The 23,106-nt window shown below is 46.6% G+C and overlaps 2 protein-coding genes and 1 pseudogene across 3 annotated transcripts in view; 2 read left to right on the top strand and 1 right to left on the bottom strand.

Annotated features, from left to right (window-relative positions):
- alg8 (ALG8 alpha-1,3-glucosyltransferase) overlaps nt 1-23,106 on the bottom strand; it is a 131,176-nt gene that overhangs the window by 77,924 nt on the left and 30,146 nt on the right. The window lies entirely within an intron of this gene.
- LOC310956469 (NACHT, LRR and PYD domains-containing protein 3-like) lies at nt 2,996-13,262 on the top strand (annotated as a pseudogene). The gene is made up of 11 exons (XR_014593853.1): nt 2,996-3,154; nt 3,549-3,647; nt 3,747-3,822; nt 3,990-4,218; nt 6,378-8,178; nt 8,261-8,427; nt 9,773-9,946; nt 10,742-10,858; nt 11,287-11,460; nt 11,584-11,630; nt 12,123-13,262. The product of XR_014593853.1 is annotated as an NACHT, LRR and PYD domains-containing protein 3-like (transcript).
- Nucleotides 16,636-22,437, top strand: LOC310956470 (hydroperoxide isomerase ALOXE3; the record flags this gene model as incomplete). The annotated part of the gene is made up of 14 exons (XM_083926694.1): nt 16,636-16,788; nt 16,878-17,130; nt 17,535-17,616; nt 17,694-17,783; nt 17,863-17,978; nt 18,507-18,679; nt 18,761-18,904; nt 18,975-19,178; nt 20,283-20,369; nt 20,499-20,668; nt 20,893-21,008; nt 21,080-21,180; nt 21,995-22,165; nt 22,258-22,437. 14 exons carry the CDS (start codon nt 16,636-16,638, stop codon nt 22,435-22,437), a joined length of 2,040 nt encoding a protein of 679 aa, XP_083782820.1.

Here is a 23,106-nt window from a genome sequence, read left to right as displayed (position 1 = left end):
TAAACGCGACCGTTCTTCTTCTTCTTCTACAGCGAGTATTTGGCGCCACACCGCCATCTCCCGCCCGCGCCGCGTCACTTTCAAAATGGCGGATTCTTTGTTTTTGTTTTGTTTTTTTCCAAAACTTTATTCAAAACATTTCACAATAAAGTTCAAACAAAACAAAAGAGAAAATAGAAATAAAATAAAGTTCAAACAAAACAAAAGAGAAAATAGAAATAAAATAAAGTTCAAACAAAACAAAAGAGAAAATAGAAATAAAATAAAGTTCAAACAAAACAAAAGAGAAAATAGAAATAAAATAAAGTTCAAACAAAACAAAAGAGAAAATAGAAATAAAATAAAGTTCAAACAAAACAAAAGAGAAAATAGAAATAAAATAAAGTTCAAACAAAACAAAAGAGAAAATAGAAATAAAATAAAGTTCAAACAAAACAAAAGAGAAAATAGAAATAAAATAAAGTTCAAACAAAACAAAAGAGAAAATAGAAATAAAATAAAGTTCAAACAAAACAAAAGAGAAAATAGAAATAAAATAAAGTGCGCAGTTCATATTTAATAAAGCAAAAATATGTAAGGCTTTATTTTAAACAATGTGGAAAAACAGTGTAAATAAAATAAAATAAATAAGTTAAAAAAAACAGTGTAAATAAAATAAAATAAATAAGTATAAAAAAAACAGTGGAAATAAAATAAATTAAATGAGTAAAAAAAAAACAGTGGAAATAAAATAAAATAAATAAGTTAAAAAAAACAGTGTAAATAAAATAAAATAAATAAGTATAAAAAAAACAGTGGAAATAAAATAAATTAAATGAGTAAAAAAAAAACAGTGGAAATAAAATAAAATAAATAAGTTAAAAAAAACAGTGGAAATAAAATAAAATAAATAAATAAAAAAGAACAGTGGAAATAAAAGAAAATAAATAAGTTAAAAAAAAACAGTGGAAATAAAATAAAATAAATAAGTTAAAACAAACAGTGGAAATAAAATAAAATAAATAAGAGAATAAAAATGTAAGCTGCCCTTTAAAGGTGTGGGGGAAACTTGAGGAAGTATATGAACTGTTGAAAATTAATCAGTTTAGTTTAATCAAACTAATGAATCTGAAATGGAAATAAAGCTGCAGCAGACTGAGAGTGAAGCTGCAGCAGACTGAGACTGAAGCTGCAGCAGACTGAGACTGAAGCTGCAGCAGACTGAGACTGAAGCTGCAGCAGACTGAGAGTGAAGCTGCAGCAGACTGAGACTGAAGCTGCAGCAGACTGAGACTGAAGCTCCAGCAGACTGAGACTGAAGCTGCAGCAGACTGAGACTGAAGCTGCAGCAGACTGAGACTGAAGCTCCAGCAGACTGAGACTGAAGCTGCAGCAGACTGAGACTGAAGCTGCAGCAGACTGAGAGTGAAGCTCCAGCAGGTGTCGCTGTGCACCAAGACTTCATAACTAAGTGTTTACAACAAGTGAAACTCAACTCAAACAGAAACACATCCAAATGACAGAAAAACACTCAAACTCAAGTGAAAATGGAAAACTCATAAAGGCCTCGTGCTCCTGATCAGACATGAGTTATGACTTATGAGTTATGAGTTATGAGTTATGAGTTATGAGTTATGAGTCCTCATAAAGCTGCTTCTCTCATTTCGCTTTCACTTTCAGCCCAGACGCAGCAGCAGCAGCAGCAGCAGCAGCAGCAGCAGCAGCAGTAACAGCAGCATGGAGAGGTACAGTTATATACTTATTATTATTATTATTATTGATATTATATACTTTATATTCTCCTGACACATTAATGCTGCAGATCCAAATCAAACTGTAAACTTCTGTTCAGTCAATAATCTGCAGTCACTAAAACTAAAGCTGTGTGTGTGTGTGTGTGTGTGTGTGTGTGTGTGTGTGTGTGTGTGTGTGTGTGTGTGTGTGTGTGTGTGTGTGTGTGTGTGTGTGTGTGTGTAGACTTCAAACAGGCTTCAGTGTTACAAATATCTGGTAAAATCCTTTAGAACAAGATATTTAACGTGAGAGTTTGTTCAAAATAAAATACATAAAGAGAGGAAAGCACAACGTTGTCACTTCCTGCTGAGACTGTGTGGGTGTTTCCTGAAGTCCACGCTCTGCAGCTGCTTTCACTCGTTTGACTCGTTTGACAAGAACAGGCTGCAACTAACAATGCAAAGTGCAAAGAGAACAAAGGGTTAACAGAGGACAAATATCCTCTTTATCTCTTTAAAGATACAAATGTACTCCAAAAGAGGACGTTCTTCTTTTAAGGCTTGTAAAAAATAAAAAATTATATGGCAGCAGCAGCTCAGTCCATAGGTGACTGGGCTGGGAACTGGAGGGTTGCTGGTTGGAGTCCCTGTGTGGACCATGAATGGAGTGTGGACTGGTGGCTGGAGAGGTGCCAGTTCATCTCCGGGGCACTGCTGAGGTGCTGTTGAGCAAGGCACTGAACCCCCAACTGCTCGGGGCGCTGGTCACTGGCAGCCCCCTCGCTCTAACATCTCTCCATTGTATGTGCGTGTGCGTGTGTGTGTGTGTGTGTGTGTGTGTGTAACATGAAACAATAATAGTGTGAAAATTGAATTTCCCCATTTGCGGGTCTAATAAAGGAATTCTTCTTCTTCTTCTTCTTCTTAGAAATGCAGGTTTGTCAAATCCAGCACTTTGTTTTATGACTGAAAGCAGAAATAAATCTATTTTTAGTCATTTTGCATCTTTTTGTGGTGGTTTTACATCTATTTTCAATCATTTTGTGTCTTTGTTGTCATTTTTGACAGTAGATACATCTATATATATATATATATAAATATATATATATATATAGATGTATTTATATACTGTATATATATATTCATGTATAACAGACCCCCTTTAAAATGAGGAACCAGAGGCTGGATGACTAAAACTGGAACTTCCATTTCCAATGTTCTTCTTGTTCTAAAAGGATACAGCAGCTCAGACCCAGACCTGGACCTGGATCCGGACCCAGACCCAGACCTGGACCTGAACCTGGATCCGGACCCAGACCTGGACCTGGACCTGGATCCGGACCCAGACCTGGACCTGGACCCAGCTGTTTGTCCATGAAGAGTGAGCGGTCGATGGGTCAACCTCTTAATTTCAAAGATGGACACCACTCTGTTGATAAACGGTAAAGATTTAATGTAAGATTATAACGATGATGAGATTTGAAAAAGACGAGTTTTGATGATGATTAAGTGCATTTGTGACGTAACTTACGCATGATTTTAGTACTTTCCTGACATAAGTAAGTTGACTCAGACACGTACGTTTAAAAAGTCAATGTTGGCTTTTGGTTTCACAGGAGATACAAACGGCGGTCTCCTGCGTTAAAGTCCCGTCCTGCCTACGCAGACGTTGTTGCTCCTTATACGACGTTATTTTCACAACACCGCGGACAAAACCTGGCGCATCTTATATGATGCCCACTGACCTTTTATCTGAGTGTTTATACAGTAAATGATCATCAGAGCAGTGGTGTTGGCTTTTGATTTCATGTTCTTTCCAATCCGTGTTTCCATCAGACCGAACTCTCCTGTTCCCAGCTGTTGGTCCATGAAGAGTGACTGGTCGATGAGTCAGCATGTTGATTTCAAAGATGGACACCACCCTGTTGATAAACGGTAAAGATTTATCGTAAGATTATAACGATGATGAGATTTTTTGTTTGGTCCTGTTTGTTTTGTGCAGTTAGTCGATGTTGAGTCATGTTTTCCCTGCAGAGTCGATCCGGTGACGTCGGAGGTTTCCCTTGGTCATTCTGCTCAGCATCAAACAGATCTGGACTCCATATTTATGGTTTGTGAACGTACAACACACAAAACAAATGTAATACAAACGAAACATTATGCTCACAACAGTCTCTATGATGGATGTGTTAGACCCAGTGTCAGTCCATGTAGGGTTTGGCAATATGTTTCATATTTTTAGTATTAACGATAATTAATTAATGTTCTTTGTTTCAGCTGCTTGAGGAGAACATTGTCAGTTTTGTTAAGAACGAGCTGAAGAAGTTGCAGAGGGTCCTGAGACCAGATTACCCAGAACGCTTATCCAGGCAGAGGGAGGATGATGAGGTTTTGGGCAGTAAGGATGAAGAGCAGGGGAGGAGCACCAGGGAGGCGTTTCTGAAGATTGCAGTGAACTTCCTGAGGAGAATGAAACAGGAGGAGCTGGCTGACTGTCTGCAAAGCAGTAAGAGAAGTTTAACAGCTTTAACATTATGGGAAGTGGAAAGAGAGACACATTTACATCACAAATATACAATTAAGACACTTCTAACGTTAAAAAAAACAGTTACGATAAAATGCCACTCCTATTTTAGTGTTCCATGCTATGAAAACAAGAGTGATAACCATGAAAGAAGTGGCTTATGTCACTAAACAAGAGTGATAACCATGAAAGAAGTGGCTTATGTCACTAAACAAGAGTGATAACCATGAAAGAAGTGGCTTATGTCACTAAACAAGAGTGTGTACCATGAAAGAAGTGGCTTATGTCACTAAACAAGAGTGATAACCATGAAAGAAGTGGCTTATGTCACTAAACAAGAGTGATAACCATGAAAGAAGTGGCTTATGTCACTAAACAAGAGTGATAACCATGAAAGAAGTGGCTTATGTCACCAAACAAGAGTGGTAACTATGAAAGAAGTGGCTTATGACACTAAACAAGAGTGATAACCATGAAAGAAGTGGCTTATGTCACTAAACAAGAGTGATAACCATGAAAGAAGTGGCTTATGTCACCAAACAAGAGTGGTAACCATGAAAGAAGTGGCTTATGTCACTAAACAAGAGTGATAACCATGTAAGAAGTGGCTTATGACACTAAACAAGAGTGATAACCATGAAAGAAGTGGCTTATGACACTAAACAAGAGTGATAACCATGAAAGAAGTGGCTTATGTCACTAAACAAGAGTGGCATACCATGAAAGAAGTGGCTTATGTCACTAAACAAGAGTGATAACCATGAAAGAAGTGGCTTATGACACTAAACAAGAGTGATAACCATGAAAGAAGTGGCTTATGACACTAAACAAGAGTGATAACCATGAAAGAAGTGGCTTATGACACTAAACAAGAGTGGAATACCATGAAAGAAGTGGCTTATGTCACTAAACAAGAGTGGCATACCATGAAAGAAGTGGCTTATGTCACCAAACAAGAGTGGTAACCATGAAAGAAGTGGCTTATGACACTAAACAAGAGTGATAACCATGAAAGAAGTGGCTTATGTCACTAAACAAGAGTGATAACCATGAAAGAAGTGGCTTATGACACTAAACAAGAGTGATAACCATGAAAGAAGTGGCTTATGTCACTAAACAAGAGTGATAACCATGAAAGAAGTGGCTTATGACACTAAACAAGAGTGGTAACCATGAAAGAAGTGGCTTATGTCACTAAACAAGAGTGATAACCATGAAAGAAGTGGCTTATGTCACTAAACAAGAGTGATAACCATGAAATAAGTGGCTTATGTCACTAAACAAGAGTGATAACCATGAAAGAAGTGGCTTATGTCACTAAACAAGAGTGATAACCATGAAAGAAGTGGCTTATGACACTAAACAAGAGTGATAACCATGAAAGAAGTGGCTTATGTCACTAAACAAGAGTGGCATACCATGAAAGAATTGGCTCATGTCACTAAACAAGAGTGATAACCATGAAAGAAGTGGCTTATGACACTAAACAAGAGTGATAACCATGAAAGAAGTGGCTTATGTCACTAAACAAGAGTGGCATACCATGAAAGAAGTGGCTTATGTCACTAAACAAGAGTGGCATACCATGAAAGAAGTGGCTTATGACACTAAACAAGAGTGGCATACCATGAAAGAAGTGGCTTATGTCACTAAACAAGAGTGATAACCATGAAAGAAGTGGCTTATGTCACTAAACAAGAGTGGCATACCATGAAAGAAGTGGCTTATGTCACTAAACAAGAGTGGCATACCATGAAAGAAGTGGCTTATGTCACTAAACAAGAGTGATAACCATGAAAGAAGTGGCTTATGTCACTAAACAAGAGTGGTAACCATGAAAGAAGTGGCTTATGTCACTAAACAAGAGTGATAACCATGAAAGAAGTGGCTTATGTCACTAAACAAGAGTGATAACTATGACAGAATTGGCTTATGACACTAAACAAGAGTAGCATACCATGAAAGAATTTGCACAGCACACTAAAACAAGAATTGCAAACTATTAAAGAACTGTCAAATGACAGTAAACAGGAGTGGCATACTGTACAACCAGCTACTTTTCGATCTCAGCATGACTCCACTTGTAGGACTTTAGTCTTTTATATTCATTGTAATTCCATATTTGTTGTATATCCTTTCAGAAACTCTTAGCGTTTGCCAGCACAAACTCAAATCTAATCTACGAGGGAAGTTTGAGTGTTTGTTTGAAGGGATCGCTAAAGCAGGAAACCCAATGCTTTTGAATCAAATCTACACAGACCTCTTCATCACAGAGGGAGGGTCTGCAGAAATCAATGATGAACATGAGGTCAGACAGATTGAAACAGCATCCAGGAAACACGACAGACCAGAAACAACAATCAGGTGTGGAGACATCTTTAAAGCCTCACCTGGAAGAGAGGAACCAATCAGAGCAGTGATGACGAAGGGAGTGGCTGGCATTGGGAAAACAGTCCTAACACAGAAGTTCACTCTGGACTGGGCTGAAGGCAAAGCCAACCAGGACGTACACTTCACATTTCCATTCACTTTCAGAGAGCTGAATGTGCTGAAGCAGAGAAAGTTCAGCTTGGTGGAACTTGTTCATCACTTCTTTAGTGAAACCAAAGAAGCAGGAATCTGCAGGTTTGAAGAGTTCCAGGTCGTGTTCATCTTTGACGGTCTGGACGAGTGTCGACTTCCTCTGGACTTCCACAACACTGAGGTCCTGACTGATGTTACAGAGTCCACCTCAGTGGATGTGCTGCTGACAAACCTCATCAGGGGGAAACTGCTTCCCTCTGCTCGCCTCTGGATCACCACACGACCTGCAGCAGCCAATCAGATCCCTCCTTAGTGTGTTGACATGGTGACAGAGGTCCGAGGGTTCACTGACCCACAGAAGGACGAGTACTTCAGGAAGAGATTCAGAGATGAGGAGCAGGCCGGCAGAATCATCTCCCACATCAAGACTTCACGAAGCCTCCACATCATGTGCCACATCCCAGTCTTCTGCTGGATCACTGCTACAGTTCTGGAGGAAGTGACGAGAACCAGAGAGGGAGCAGAGCTGCCCAAGACCCTGACTGAGATGTACATCCACTTCCTGGTGGTTCAGACCAAACGGAAGAAGGTCAAGTATGATGGAGGAGCTGAGACGGATCCACACTGGAGTCCAGAGAGCAGGAAGATGATCGAGTCTCTGGGGAAACTGGCTTTTGAGCAGCTGCAGAAAGGAAACCTGATCTTCTATGAGTCAGACCTGAGAGAGTGTGGCATCGATATCAGAGCAGCCTCAGTGTACTCAGGAGTGTTCACATAGGTCTTTAAAGAGGAGAGAGCACTGTACCAGGACAAGGTGTTCTGCTTCATCCATCTGAGTGTTCAGGAGTTTCTGGCTGCTCTTCATGTCCATCTGACGTTCACCAACTCTGGGGTTGATCTCCTGACAGAGGAGCACTCAACCTACCAGATGTCTACACCAGCAGCAAAAAAATCTGCAGCAAAGCGCTTTTACCAGAGTGCTGTGGACGAGGCCTTACAAACTCCAAATGGACACCTGGACTTGTTCCTCCGCTTTTTCGTTGGCCTTTCCCTGCAGACCAATCAGGATCTCCTACGAGGCCTGTTCACTCAGAAAGGATGCTGCTCACCTATCAATCAGGAAACAGTAAACTACATCAAGAAGAGTATTAGAGAGATTCCCTGTCCAGAGAGAAGCATCAATCTTTTCCACTGTCTGAATGAACTGGAGGATCGTTCTCTGGTGAAGGAGATCCAACAGTCCCTGAGTTCAGGACGTCTCTCCACAGATGAACTGTCTCCTGCTCAGTGGTCAGCTCTGGTCTTCATCTTACTGACATCAGGAAAAGATCTGGACGTGTTTGAGCTGAAGAAGTACTCTGCTTCAGAGGAGGCTCTTCTGAGGCTGCTGCCAGTGATCAAAGCCTCCAATAAATCTCTGTAAGTGCACAAATATATTGATTCAATATTGTTTAAATACAAACAGACGCCAGTCACTGTTTGCTCATTTCTGTTTGTCCAGGTTGAATTTCTGTAAGCTGTCAGAGAGAATCTGTGAAGCTCTGGCCTCAGTTCTCAGCTGCCAGTCCTGTAGTCTGAGAGAGCTGGACCTGGGTAACTGAAGGACTCAGGAGTGAAGATGTTGTGTGCTGGACTGCAGAGTCCACACTGTAAACTGGAAAGTCTAAGGTGAGATAAGGCCATGCATGCTATTCTTGGTCTTGTCACACCAGCATTTAAGGGCGTACTCACACTGTCCTTCCGCACCGCGACCCAGACTTTAGGGTACTTGTCCCCCCTCCCTCTCCCCCCGCGCCCCAGGCCCGTTTGTACTCACACCACCTGGGCCTCGGAGAATGCTTCTTGCTGCCTATACGTCATCACGCCGTAACACGTCACACGCATTGATGACGTCATGGCGATGCGTGGCTTTGTTTCCAGATCTTTCCGTAGACCTCGGAGTTTTTGTGCGTCTTGTCGACTGTTTTTGAATCTTTTCATCGACCACATCTGCAGTAAACACTCCACCTCCGCATCACACCAACGTGAACCTTTCACCGCCATTGTTTGAAATGTCCGCGCATGGTCCCTCCTTCTATTTACATGTCCGAACAGGCGCACATAGTGCTACCGCCGTAGGGCTCGTGCTCGTGCTCGTACACATGCGCGCGCTCGTGCTCGTACATGTGCAAACGGCTCCGCTAAAGCCCACCTCTTTCAAGCGGGCCGTGGACGGCTGCTGTCCGCAGTTGTGCGCGGAGCGGGTGCACTCACGCTGCTTAAATGTACTAGGCTTTAGCTGAAAAAACGGTTTTGGCCCGGGACAGAAGTACAGTGTGAGTGCGCCCTAAGAATACGAAAAATACTGCAGCAAAATCACTTCATGGATTTTCCACGGTCAGCGGAAAAACGAGCTAAGGAAGACTTTGCAAATTTTACAAGACAAGTTCCGCTTTGTTGACCGAACAACAGTAAATCAACTTTGCAGCTTAGGTGGTGATTTGAGGCTTGGTTTCCAAAGATAGAAAACATTTCTCCTAATTTCATCAGGTTATATCAAACGGGCCTCACAGAAGATGGCTGCCGGGGCATCGCTGCTGTCCTCAGCTCTGAGTCCTCTGCTCTGAAAGAGCTGGACCTTAGTAACAACAACTTGCAGGATTCAGGATTGATGCTGCTCTGTCCTGAACTGGAGAGTCCTCACTGGAAACTGGAAACTCTCAGGTAAGATCTAGTTTATCTCTACAGAGGTGCAGTGATTCAGTTAAAAAGTCGATGCTGATTTGGTCGCAGCTCAGTGTTAAGGTTATTTTTCCAGGTTATAACGAGGATTCAAGCTTGAGAATTTGTTGTATACCAGTTTCTGACATGCAGCAAAGGGCCGCAGGTCGGGGTCGAACCTGCGGCCGCTGCCTCAAGGACCTTCAGCCACTGTTCGCCCCTAAGCTAAATCTTTGGGCCCTTTGTCTTTAAAAACAATGAAATGTTATCAGACTTAATTAATGTGTTGTTGTATTCCTCTTTATTGAGCCAGGCTGAGCATCTGTAATCTGTCAGGGAGAAGCTGTGAAGCTCTGGCCTCAGTCCTCAGCTCCCACTCCTCCAGTCTGAGAGAGCTGGACCTGGGGGGCAACGACCTGCAGGACTCAGGAGTGAGGATGCTCTTTGCTGGACTGGAGTGTTCACACTGTAGGCTGAAGACTCTCAGGTTAGATTCAAGTATTCACATGAGTTTACATCATCACAGACCGCATGACCTCCTGAAAGGGTCCAGTGCCCTTCTCATTTTGAGCCTTCTTTTGTTTCAACATGGCGGTTGTTTAAGACTCTCACGGACATCCAAAAACAATTCCACACTGGGGATCATAAAAGGGGTGCCAATCATGCCCCCCCCCCCCCAGCTGTTATTCCAAATATGAATGATGACCTCGCCTTCGCCTCAACCTGGAAAAATGTTCCGTGCCAGATTGTTCTCATGCAGTTTCCGTAAAACGTAAAGTCACGCGCAGTAATTCAAGCGTATTACCCGTAGTGAAACAATGTGACGTAGTATAAGACAGCGAGCCGCCGCGTAAGGACACAGGTTGGGCTGGTGAGTGGGTCCTAAAACACAGGACTTTAAGCCGGGGAGCGAGGTTCAATTCCCATCTGTGCTAAACCAAGAGTTTTTCATGCCTAACCGTCACCTTTTGTTGGCTAAAGTCGGTCTCATAACGTTGCACTTCCCATTTGACGATTTTTCGTGGTCGACTTGCGGCTCTTTACGTTTTTCTCTAATCCTAACCAAGTGTTTTGCCCTAATGTTGTTTTTGAGCATTGTTGCACGTCTGTTTGGGCGTCTCTTGACTTCTGGTCCGGTCCCGCGTCCGTCAGCGTATTTTTTCGTACAAATTTCTGTGCATAACTTTTCGTAGCAGTGAAAAATCTGAACTGTATTTTTTTTTAGGTTGAATCAAACGAGTATTACAGAAAAAAGCTGTGCGGCGTTCTCATCCACCCTCAGCTCCCACGTCTCTACTCTGAAAGAGTTGGACCTCAGTAACAACGACCTGCGGGACTCAGGAGTGACTCTGATTTCCACAGGACTGGAGAGTTTACACTGCAGACTGGAAACGCTCAGGTCAGGACTCTTCAAACCGCTCTACACATCAAAAAGGCTCCTACGTTCCCAGGTGGCATGAGCCTTTGTTAGAGTTAGAGGTTACGGTTAAGGGCAGGGTTAGGGGGTCGTGTCAGGGTCTGCATCGCCAGGGGATTCAGCACTGACATAAGATGGGAACATAAGACCCTTTCTGGGAAAAGGGGGGAACATCAGAAAGGTACGCTCCCCAGACATCACCATTCAAAACCCAATGTACTCACAGAACACTATCTGTTCACAAACTCAGAGGTTTCAGACGGTAACCTTCAACATTTTGTCACAAACTACAGTTCTTAAACCCATGTGTGTGTGTGTGTGTGTGTGTGTGTGTGTGTGTGTGTGTGTGTGTGTGTGTGTGTGTGTGTGTGTGTGTGTGTGTGTGTGTGTGTGTGTGTGTGTGTGTGTAGTCTCTCAGGCTGTCTGGTCTCAGAGGAAGGCTGTGCGTCTCTGGTCTCGGCTCTGAGCTCCAACCCGTCCCATCTGAGAGAACTGGACCTGAGCTACAACCATCCAGGAGACTCCGGAGAGAAGCTTCTGTCGGCTGGACTCAAGGATCCACACTGGAGACTGGAGACTCTCAGGTAGGACTGACGCACCGTGAGGTCCAGGCAATCTGCCGTGAGTGAACACAGAATGACTCCAACTCCTCTTCAGCGAGAGTAGTTTAGTCCCAATGACGCGGCTTTTCTCCCGTCCCCTCACAGGGTGGACCACGGTGGAGTCCAGAGGTTGAAACCAGGTCTGAGGAAGTGTAAGTTTCTTTTTATCTGATGCATCAAAACCAAAGCTGCACGTTGATATAATGAAGCTTCAGAATATTTGCCATGAAGTTGCCCAATTTTACTTGGTTATGCATCTATTTTTTGTCATTTTGCATCTTTTTATGCTGGTTTTGCATCTATTTTTAGTCATTTTGCATCTTTTTGTGGTGTTTTGCATCTATTTTTTAGTCATTTTGCATCTTTTTGTGGTGGTTTTGCATCTATTTTTAGTCATTTTGCATCTTTTTGTGGTGGTTTTGCATCTATTTCTAGTCATTTTGCATCTTTTTGTGCTGGTTTTGCATCTATTTTTAGTCATTTTGCATCTGTTTGTGCTAATTTTGCATCTATTTTTAGTCATTTTGCATCTTTTTGTGGTGGTTTTGCATCTATTTTTAGTCATTTTGCATCTTTTTGTGGTAAAATAAAGGTTAGACTGTTTAAAACATTCCTAATAAATGCTGTTGTGTCGTCCTCTGTAGACGCCTGTGACGTGATGCTGGACCGAAACACGGCGCACAGAAAGCTCCAACTGTCCAAAGACCACCGGAAAGTGACGGTCGTGACCACGGAGCACAAGTGCGCCGATCGTCCGGAGAGATTCGACTGCTGGATTCAGCTGCTGTGTAAAAACGCGTTCACCGGTCGCTGTTACTGGGAGGTGGAGAGGAAGGGGGCGGTGCATCTGGGAGTGGCGTACGGAGGAATTAGACGGAGGGGGCAGGGTGGCGGCTGCAGGCTCGGAGGGAACCACAAGTCCTGGACTCTGTTCTGCTCCGACAAGCGTTACTTCGCCTGGCACGACGACAGAAGAACCGCGGTCCACACCGACCCGTCCTCCGTCTCCAACAGAGTAGCGGTGTACGTGGACAGTCCTGCCGGCACCGTGTCCTTCTACAGAGTCTCCTCCGACACGCCGGTGCACCTCCACACCTTCAACACCACAGTCACTGGACCTCTCTACCCCGCCTTCGGGTTCATGTTTGGGTATTTTGGTTCCTCTGTCGCTCTGTTGCAGCTGGAAGACGAAAGGTCCTGAGGACACACGCGCCCACAGAGGAGCAACGTAACAAGACCCAGGAAAACATGAACCCTTTGAACTCTGCAGTAGAAACGATCCTTCGGTGTCTGCGTTGGTATTTTTGCTTATTGTGACGTTGTTTCTTCAAACGCTTCATGTTTCTGAAGTCTGTACAGCCTCAGCTAAAAGGTTATGGACGTCATTTAACAATAATAATTAATGCAAGTGACAAGTGTCATAAATAAAACAAAATACCTTGGACATGTGTGCCCCTCCCCCCAACGTCACATACATGCCCTTTTTTGGTCAGAGGAAATGAGGATGAGTCAAAGTCTGACAAGATGGCGGCTCCCAGAGGAGAATATGATCGGGTCAAGTTAGAGAACGGAGCTGACGGAGATGCTACGTCTGTTTACACAGTTCACAGTAACGTTCATCAGGAAATACAGTGCGTTCATTTCACGTTCAACCAAATAAGTAACGAGAGCTATTGTTCAGGAACAACATAAAGCCGTAAACATACAAATGTAGTCCCACCCTCGCCCCCTAACGTGCTTATAAATACGCACCCTCGGCGCTCTCAACGCACCGTGTGGGGATGTAGCTCAGTGGTAGAGCGCATGCTTCGCATGTATGAGGCCCCGGGTTCAATCCCCGGCATCTCCACTTTATTTTATTTTTAGTCATTTTGCATCTTTTTGTGCTGGTTTTGCATCTATTTTTAGTCATTTTGCATCTTTTTGTGGTAGTTTTGCATCTATTTTTAGTCATTTTTGCATCTTTTTGTGGTGTTTTTGCATCTATTCTTAGTCATTTTGCATCTTTTTGTGGTGGTTTTGCATCTGTTTTTAGTCATTTTGCATCTTTTTGTGCTGGTTTTGCATCTATTTTTAGCCTTTTTATTCACACTTATGAAACCACAGTAAGCCCTATTACTGTATGACACTTTGACTTTTGACTGATTCTCAATAATAAAATGTGTTTTTATTTCCTTTCTGTTCTTGTTCTGTTTTTATTCGGTTTGAATGTAAGAAAATCCTGCGCTCAGTTCTGAAAGCAACAACTTTTGTAATCGCATTTGAAAATGCTGATTTGGATTTATTACGGAAGCCCTAAAGGGTCACACATTACATACATTTTATTTGCTCTGTTTCCATGACAACGAGATAATGTTGAATGACGGAAATACAGATTACAGATTTAGTTCTTAGCATGAAATGACTGAAAGTGTTGTTCATGATGTGGGAAGTGTTCAACAGGTAATCCATTACCCCGGTATCCCGGGAAACCGGTGGAATAACATGTTTCTATGCATGACCGTTTGGGCTTCCGTCATTTTGCACTTAACAATAAAAAAAATCAACACTCACCAGCAGCAGTGTGTTTCCGGTGGCTCTGCTCCCACAGGACGTCTGTCTTTGTCGTGGTGATGACACCAGAGAGGTTCACAGGTTTGCAACTTCAGGTGCAAATTAAAGGTTCTCCTCCCGGAGGAGGGTCAAAATAAGGTCCACCGCTTTCTCTGCGGCCGCGTGCAGCCGTTTTCTCTTCCTCATGGAAAAGTTGCTGATGCTTCAGTAAAAAACGATGGTTCCACTGGGGCTCGAACCCAGGACCTTCTGCGTGTAAAGCAGACGTGATAACCGCTACACTATGGAACCTGCTGCCCTCTGCTGGTTCCGCATCAGAATTTATTGTTAGACAGACATGAACCAAGGCGGAGGCTGGGCCTGAAAACTCACCTGTTGCACCTGTGCATGAGGGGGCGGGGCCTGAAAACTCACCTGTTGCACCTGTGCATGAGGGGGCGGGGCCTCAAAACTACAGATGCAGAGTTCAGTACAGGTTGATTCAGCGCACGGACCGGAGCCGCTCTGCAGGTAAGCTCACCTGTCTGTCACTCACCTGTCTGTCTGTCTCTCACCTGTCGCTCACCTGTCTCTCACCTGTCGCTTACCTGTCTCTCACCTGTCTGTCATTCTCTCACCTATCGCTCACCTGTCTGTCATTCTCTCACCTGTCTCTCACCGGCAGCTCACCTGTCGCTCACCTGTCTGTCTCTCACCTGTCTGTCATTCTCTCACCTGTTTCTCACTTGTCTCTCACCTGTCTGTCTCTCACCTGTCTGTCATTCTCTCACCTATCGCTCACCTGTCTCTCACCTGCCGCTCACCTGTCTGTCATTCTCTCACCTGTCGCTCACCTGTCTGTCATTCTCTCACCTGTCGCTCACCTGTCTGTCTCTCACCTGTCTGTCATTCTCTCACCTGTCGCTCACCAGTCTCTCACCTGCCGCTCACCTGTCTGTTATTCTCTCACCTGTCGCTCACCTGTCTGTCATTCTCTCACCTGTCGCTCACCTGTCTGTCTCTCACCTGTCTGTCTCTCACCTGTCTGTCTCTCACCTGTCTCTCACCTGTCCCTCACCTGTCTGTCTCTCACCTGTCTCTCACCTGTGTCTCACCTGTCTGTGTCTCACCTGTCGCTCACCTGTTTCTCACCTGTCCCTCACCTGCCGCTCAGCTGTCTCTCACCTGCCGCTCACCTGTCGCTCACCTGTCTGTCTCTCACCTGTCTCTCACCTGTCTCTCACCTGTCTCTCACCTGTCTGTCGCTCACCTGTCTCTCACCTGTCTGTCGCTCACCTGTCTCTCACCTGTCTCTCACCTGTCTGTCGCTCACCTGTCGCTCACCTGTCTGTCGCTCACCTGTCTGTCTCTCACCTGTCTGTCCCTCACCTGTCTCTCCCTGTCTGTCGCTCACCTGTCTCTCACCTGTCGCTCACCTGTCTTTCACCTGTCTCTCACCTGTCTGTCTCTCACCTGTCGCTCACCTGCCTCTCACCTGTCTCTCAACTGTCTGTCTCTCACCTGTCTGTCTCTCACTTGTCTCTCACGTGTCTGTCTCTCACTTGTCTTTCACCTGTCTCTCACCTGTCTGTCTCTCACCTGTCTGTCTCTCACCTGTCTCTCACCTGTCTGTCTCTCACCTGTCTCTCACCTGTCTCTCAACTGTCTGTCTCTCACCTGTCTGTCTCTCACCTGTCGCTCACCTGCCTCTCACCTGTCTGTCTCTCACCTATCTCTCAACTGTCTGTCTCTCACTCACCTGTCGCTCACCTGTCTGTCTCTCACCTGTCTCTCACCTGTTGCTCAACTGTCTTTTTCTCACCTGTCTGTCTCTCACCTGTCTGTCTCTCACCTGTCTGTCCCTCACCTGTCTCTCACCTGTCTGTCCCTCACCTGTCGCTCACCTGTCTGTCTCTCACCTGTCCCTCACCTCTCTGTCTCTCACCTGTCTCTCACCTGTCTCTCACCTGTCTCTCACCTGTCTGTCTCTCACCTGTCTGTCGCTCACCTGTCTGTCGCTCACCTGTCTGTCGCTCACCTGTCTGTCTCTCACCTGTCTCTCACCTGTCTGTCTCTCACCTGTCTCTCTTGTTATATTTCCACGTAGCTTTGATGAACGTTGATTAAATTCAATATTAAAATGATGTTTTGAGTTCTAACGACAGTAAATTAGAGAAAAGGAGGAAGTGACCTTTCAGAGGAGAGGTGTCATGGCCGCCCACGCCATCACCCTCGCCCTCGCCCGCACCCTCGCCCACACCCTCGCCCTCGCCCACACCCTCGCCCTCGCCCTCGCCCTCGCCCTCGCCGCTGTGGCTCATTTCCAAGTCAAATGTCCCGAGGAAACAAATGTTGTGGTTCACAAACTCAACGGACGCTTCACATGAAAAACATAAATCTATTTTTAAACACAGGTGCAAAAGTTTGTGTGTGAAGAAAAACATGAAAATCATTCTTTAGTGTTCAGTTTGTAGATTTCAACATTTATTTATTATTTATTTTCATTTCTAACTTTATGTTTACCAAGTTATTATTTTTATTATTATTTCCACCTTTATTTATTATTAGTCTCAAAGGTGCTGACGGAGCGTTTCTGATCCTCCAGTTTCCTCTCCGCCCGACACGATGGCGTCCCGTCTGGAGTTCGAGGTGACGGTCCACACCTCACCTGGTCCCACCTGTGGCACCTTCAGCCGCCTGTGGCTCAGCCTGATTGGCTCTCAGGGGGAGACTCCGCCCATCAGCGTGGACGACCATCTCCTCCTGCTGCCCGGCTCGGTGAGTATCACCGTAAACCGCTGTTCTCCTCGGCGCCGGACGACCTCTGTGACCTTCACAGACCTGACCTCTTCCTCCCGTCCTCACAGTTGTGTCCGGTTCGAGTCCGGACGAACGCTCCGCTCGGTCGCCTGCTGCTGGTCCGGCTTCGGCTGGAGGCTCGGAGCGGATTCCCTGACCTGGACTGGCGCTGCAGCCGGGTGGAGGTCCGCGGGCCGGCGGGCGGACGGGCCGAGGATGGGACGGGGGCTGGACCAGAGGGAGATCCGGAGGTCCAGGTGTTCCTGTGTGACCGGTGGCTGCGACCAGCAGAGGGCGATGTGGAGCTGCGGAGCGGGACGTGTACGTAAATGTAAAAAACAAGCCCCGCCCACAACCACTGCCTGCTCCAATCAGGAAGCTCCAAAAATGTCAGTTCTGAGTGTCCACAAGGGGCAGGTTAGCGTTAGGCTAGTTTTTATTTGATTGGAGGTTAAAGTTGATGAATAATTAGGGGCGTGGCCTCTTGAGTGACAGCTAGCCTCTGGCCCTCACTTCTCCTCGTACGCCCCTCCCCCCAGCGTCACATACATGCCCTTTTTTGGTCCATAACAGTTCCATAAACCTGTGTGTTCTGATCCGTCTTCTGAAGTTTGGGAGCTTCTTTCACTTTGTAGCTCGTTCTGAACATTACATATAGAGAAGTCGTTATTCCGATCACTGACGTTATCGTATTTATGGTTGTTTTCACGACGTTTGCTCCACAGTGTGTTTGCTGAAGGACGAGACGGAGGAGAAGCTGAAGCAGCAGCGTCTCGATCAGGTGCAGCACCAACAGAAGCTCTTCAGGTGAAACAGAACGTCCCCTAAAGCCGGAGAGAACGCTCAGTGGTCACACATGACGCAATAACGCCATCTTGTTCCAGGTGGCGTCCGTTTGTCAGCGGCGCTCCTCAGTGCGTCGACCTCAGCGGTTTGTCTGAACTCGGGCCGAACCTCAGCTTCACACACAAGAGGTGAAGTGGCACGCTTTGGGTTCTGACTCCAAACACAAGAACCAGACACAGACTGAGGTGTTGCTTTCTTTGTCCTCAGCCCGCCCGCTGACCTGCGCTGTCTGAGGGGCTTCGCCGGCCGCGCCGAGGCCTGGACGAGCTTCACGCAGCTGGAGACGCTCTTCGCCCACGTCGGACGCCAGAACAACGCCGCCAGTACGAAACAAAACAACACACTCAGAAAACTCTTCCGTCTCTCTTCAGTTAACGTTCTGACCCTGAGAGGGGAATGTGTGTCGCCGTCCTGTAAACAGGGCCTGAACGCAACTTTACTGACAATGGTTCCGGTCCACGACGGGACGCTTTCTTCTCTATCTGACACGTACGGCGTGAGCGCAGAGACCGTGAGAGTTGGTTTCACATCTCAGAAGATTTACATCCTGAGTTCAACAACAACATTTATAAAATCGCAGCGCGTGCGCCTCGTCCACGCTCACCCGGGCGACTCTTTACCACAGTTTTAGAATGATGGTAGGGTGTTCCTCCTTCTTCTTCTGCTTCTTCTTCTTCTCCATCTTCTTCTTCTTCGTCTTCTTCTTATGTCCAAACACAAACTAGGTTTTCTTCCTTCGCTGCATCTGGTCGACTTCACACTCGACCCTGACGTGGATCGGACGAGCAGTTCTTGAGTTCGTGAGGACGAACTCTTCATGTCTCGATGAACTTCTCTTCTCTCTCCCTCAGGGTTCATGAAGGCTCACTGGACGGAGGACTGGTACTTTGGTTACCAGTGTCTGAACGGCTGCAACCCGCTGCTGCTGCGTCAGATCCGCCTCCTGCCTCCTAACCTGTCAGTCACCTCTGACATGCTCCGCCCCTTCCTGTCCGGAGGCTCCTCCCTGGAGCAGGAGCTAGAGGTGTGCACGCCGCTCGTCTGGTTCTCTGACACCGGGCTGGTGCCGGCTGTGCGCTTTAACACAGCTGCTCTCTCTTGACAGGCGGGGACCATTTACCTGCTGGACTACGAGGTTTTGGATGGCGTCCCAGCCAACGTGGTCAACGGAAAGCAAACATATCTGTGCGCTCCGCTGTGTCTTCTGCACCTGAACCGCCAGGGACAACTGGTCCCCATCGCCATCCAGGTGAAGCAGGACGGAGCAGAGTAAAAATACTCGGGTCCAGTCCAAGTGAGTAATGTTCTTTCTTCTTCAGCTGCAGCAGACGCCCGGCCCTCTGAACCCGGTCTTCCTGCCCTCTGACTCCGGCTGTGATTGGCTGCTGGCTAAGATCTGGGTTCACAGCGCGGACTTCCAGTGTCACCAGTTAGCCTCCCACTACCTGAGGACGCACATGCTGGGAGAGCTGTGCTGCGTGGCCACGCTGCGGCAGCTCCCGGAGGTGCACCCGCTGCACCAGGTGACCTGAAGCAAACGTTTGCAACTGCTGAAGGGTCCAAAGTCAGATGTACCCACATGATGTTTTGGGAGAAAGGGCCTCATGTGTCCTCAAAGCAGTTTCAGTCCAAAGCAACTGGACTTGGTTCTTTGTCAGGAAGACGTTTCACCTCTGATCCAAGAGGCTTCATCAGTTCATGTACACATCTGACCAGGACCAGGACCAGGACCAGGCTGGGACTGATCCAACTTACTGGTGTGGAGATCCAATGCTGCCCTTTCATCCCTTCATTCAACAATCCAACCTCAAAGAACAACTGTTCACAAACGTCCTCCTGTGACTCCAACCACTGTGGTTCACACTCAATAGAGACCTAACCAAGTCCAGACCTACTTCCACCAACCACTGGACCAGGACCAGGACCAGGCTGGGACTGGACCAGGACCAGGACCAGGCTGGGACTGGACCAGCACTAACCAAGTCCAGACCTACTTCCACCAACGACTGCCACTCTAACAACGGAGCACAAAGGGTTCCAGTGACATCATCGGCCTGTGAGAGGTTAAAGACCTGGATCTCCACACCAGGTAGTTGGACCAGTCCCAGCCTGGTCCTGGTCCTGGTCCTGGTCCTGGTCCAGTCCCAGCTTGGTCCTGGTCCTGGTCCTGGTCCTGGTCCTGGTCAGATGTGTACATGAACTGATGAAGCCTCTTGGATCAGAGGTGAAACGTCTTCCTGACAAAGAACCAAGTCCAGTTGCTTTGGACTGAAATTGCTTTGAGAAGAACGACGACCTGGACACATGAGAACCTTCACAGGTTTAAAGGACCTCATGGTTTGTCTTCCTTTGTTTGGGCCTCGAGTGTGGAGCCCCTCAGGTCTCCCCCCCTTTGCATGAGATCCCTCTTTGCTTGCTTCTTTGTCCTCTCGCACTATAAAAGCTAACTCTCCATTCCAGGAGATGTTCTCATTCTGGCCCCAGGATCTCCCAAGAACGGCGTCGGTGGAATCTTCATTTCATCATCTGCACCAAGGAACCGGACTACAGCCAGAGTGTTGAAGGCACAACCGTCGCTCCAGATGTTTCCTGTGTTTAACTGTTTACTTTCATGTGTTTTTGCACAGCTGCTGATGGCGCACGTCAGGACGTCCCTCCAGATCAACCTCCAGGCCCGGGCGTCGCTGCTGGCTGCAGACGGGGTTTTTGATAAGGTTCATCGTGGGGGTTCATTCTGTTGTTGACCAGTCACTTACACAGAAATACACGAGGTCAAAAAGAGAGAAGTCCCCCTTCAAAGAGGGCGGTGCAGTAATCTGTAGTTGTGGTGGTCTTCCCTCCAGGCGGTGGGCTCTGGTCTGGAGGCGTTACCCGTCCTCCTCTCCCGGGCGTCGGAGCGGGTCCATTACAGATCCCTGTGTGTCCCTGAGGACCTGGCGGACCGCGGGGTGGACAAACTGCCACAGAGCTACTACGCTCAGGATGCTCTGAGGGTCTGGGACGCGCTGCACAGGTGAGCAAACGCACCTCCACCAGCTGAGAGGAGGATCCAAAACACAGGACTTTGACCTGGAGGACCGGGGGTTCAAGTCCTGGAAGAACTGAGACAAACCACCTTTAATTGATCTGAACCAAGTCCTATAGAGACTAAACTTAACCGTCACCTTTAGTGACTAAAATTAATTGTCACCTCTCGTTGTCTAACCTTAACGGTCACCTGTCATTGTTGTGTGGCAGGTTCGTGGGCCGGTGGGTGGATGTGTGTTACCGTGGAGACGATGCGGTGCAGCAGGACTCTGAGCTGCAGCTCTGGATCAGTGACATCAACGCTCACGGCTTCAACCACGACTCAGGTGTTTGTCCAATACGGAGACGCGGCGCCGAGGACGAACACACGATGACTCCCGTCTCCTCTCGTCCTCAGGTTTCCCTGCGTCTCTCCGGACCAAAGCACAACTGTCCAAGTTTGTCACCATGATCGTCTTCTCCTGCTCCGCTCTGCACGCTGCCGTGAACTTCTCCCAGGTGAGCGGACGCTTCGTGACTCCCTCAGAGGGTTCAGGTTCAGGTCAATCACCATGGAAACGGCGTCTCCCGGGTCATAGCAGAGTTCACTGACCCGAGAACTCCTCCAGTCCCTGGTTCTTCCTCATGGAAACATCTTCCCCGGAGTGATCTCAGGTTTCTGGTCTGAACACGCTCCGTGGGTTTCCAACGGATCGTCATTCTTGTTGACACTGTCTTAGTTGTTGTCCTTGTTGTTTTTGTTGTTGTTGTCCTTGTTGTCCTTGTTGTCCTTTTTGTTGTTGTTGTCCTTGTTGTTATCGTTGTTGTCCTTGCTGTTGTTTTTGTTGTCCTTGTTGTTGTTGTTGTCCTTGTTGTCGTTGTTGCCGTTGTTGTTGTTGTCCTTGTTGTTGTTGTCCTTGTTGTCCTTGTTGTCCTTGTAGTTGTTGTCCTTGTTGTTGTTGCCGTTGTTGTCGTTGTTGTCCTTGTTGTTGTTGTCCTTGTTGTTGTTGCCGTTGTTGTCCTTGTTGTCGTTGTTGTCCTTGTTGTTGTTGTTGCCGTTGTTGTTGTTGTCCTTGTTGTTGTTGTCCTTGTTGTCCTTGTTGTTGTTGTCCTTGTTGTCCTTGTTGTTGTTGTCCTTGTTGTTGTCCTTGTTGTCGTTGTTGTCCTTGTTGTTGTTGTCCTTGTTGTCCTTGTAGTTGTTGTCCTTGTTCTCCTTGTTGTTGTTGTCCTTGTCGTTGTTGTCCTTGTTGTTGTCGTTGTTGTCCTTGTAGTTGTTGTCCTTGTTCTCCTTGTTGTTGTCCTTGTTGTCCTCACTTCTCTCTTCCTCCCCCAGCTGGACTTCGCTCTCTGGATGCCAAACTGTCCGGCCTGTATGTTGCGTCCTCCTCCGCAGATCAAAGGCTCGGTGACGGAGGACGCCATCCTGTCCTTCCTGCCGGAGGTGAACTCCACCTGTCGCGTCCTGATGGCGCTGACAGTGCTGTCACAGCCCGCCGTCAACTTTGTGAGCTCCACCCACTCCACCTGCTGAATGTGGTCACATAAACACTAGCATGCTACGTTTTAGCGCGTTAATGTGTGCGTTTGTCCCCGCAGGTTCCTCTGTGTCACTACAAGGAGGCGGTCCTCAAGGACGGCGCCCACCGCGGGCTGGTGGAGGAGGTGCAGGCCGAGCTCAAGGCCATTTCTGATGACATCACAGAGCGCAACAGCCAGCTGGAGCTGCCGTACCCGTTCCTGTGTCCCGAGCGCATCGAGAACAGCGTGGCCATTTAAACCAGCTTCTCACTCCTGATTCATTTTCATCATTTTCCTTTATTGTTCCTTCACTTTACGTCAACAACAACAACAACTGCAGATTCATTTTCTACTGATCAATTAACCGACATGTTTAATCACAGCAGCTTGTTTTGGAATTAATGTAAAAATATAAAATAAATGTGGCTTCTCTCACACGAACACGGCGTCTGTTTCATCACATTTCCAACGTCAAAGCTGCAAAAACAAACGCCATGTTCTCAAAAACACGAGCGTGTTAGAGTCCTGCCGCGCTCACACGTTCGTTTAAGCATCTGATACAAACATCAATCTGCACAAACTGGAACAGGTTTGGCTCTTTTTACATTTGTGTTTAAAAATTCCTACATGCATCAGATTTGTTTCATGGGTTTATTTGTGTTTGTTAAAGTGAAAGTCCGATAATCCACGGAGACCATGAACAGAAGCTAAGCTAACAGGCGGACGTGGCTAACAGTGGTTAGCTCGGGGCAGCACGGTGAAGGCATTCAAAGGTCTTTTTTAACCACTAATGCTGCTGAAAATAACAGCAAACCTCTGCAGCAGCATGAGAAGAGTCCCTACACACACAACAAAGCGTCATCAGCGTAGTTAGTGAAGCCAGAGTTTATTAAAGAGTGTTTTAAAGACTTACCTACTGGCCCCTGT

This window comes from Echiichthys vipera, assembly GCF_963691815.1.
Source record: "Echiichthys vipera genome assembly, chromosome: 14".
Lineage (NCBI taxonomy): Eukaryota > Metazoa > Chordata > Actinopteri > Perciformes > Trachinidae > Echiichthys > Echiichthys vipera.
The sequence above is the reverse complement of the archived record's forward strand: the minus strand, read 5'-3'. Positions and strand labels throughout refer to the sequence as shown.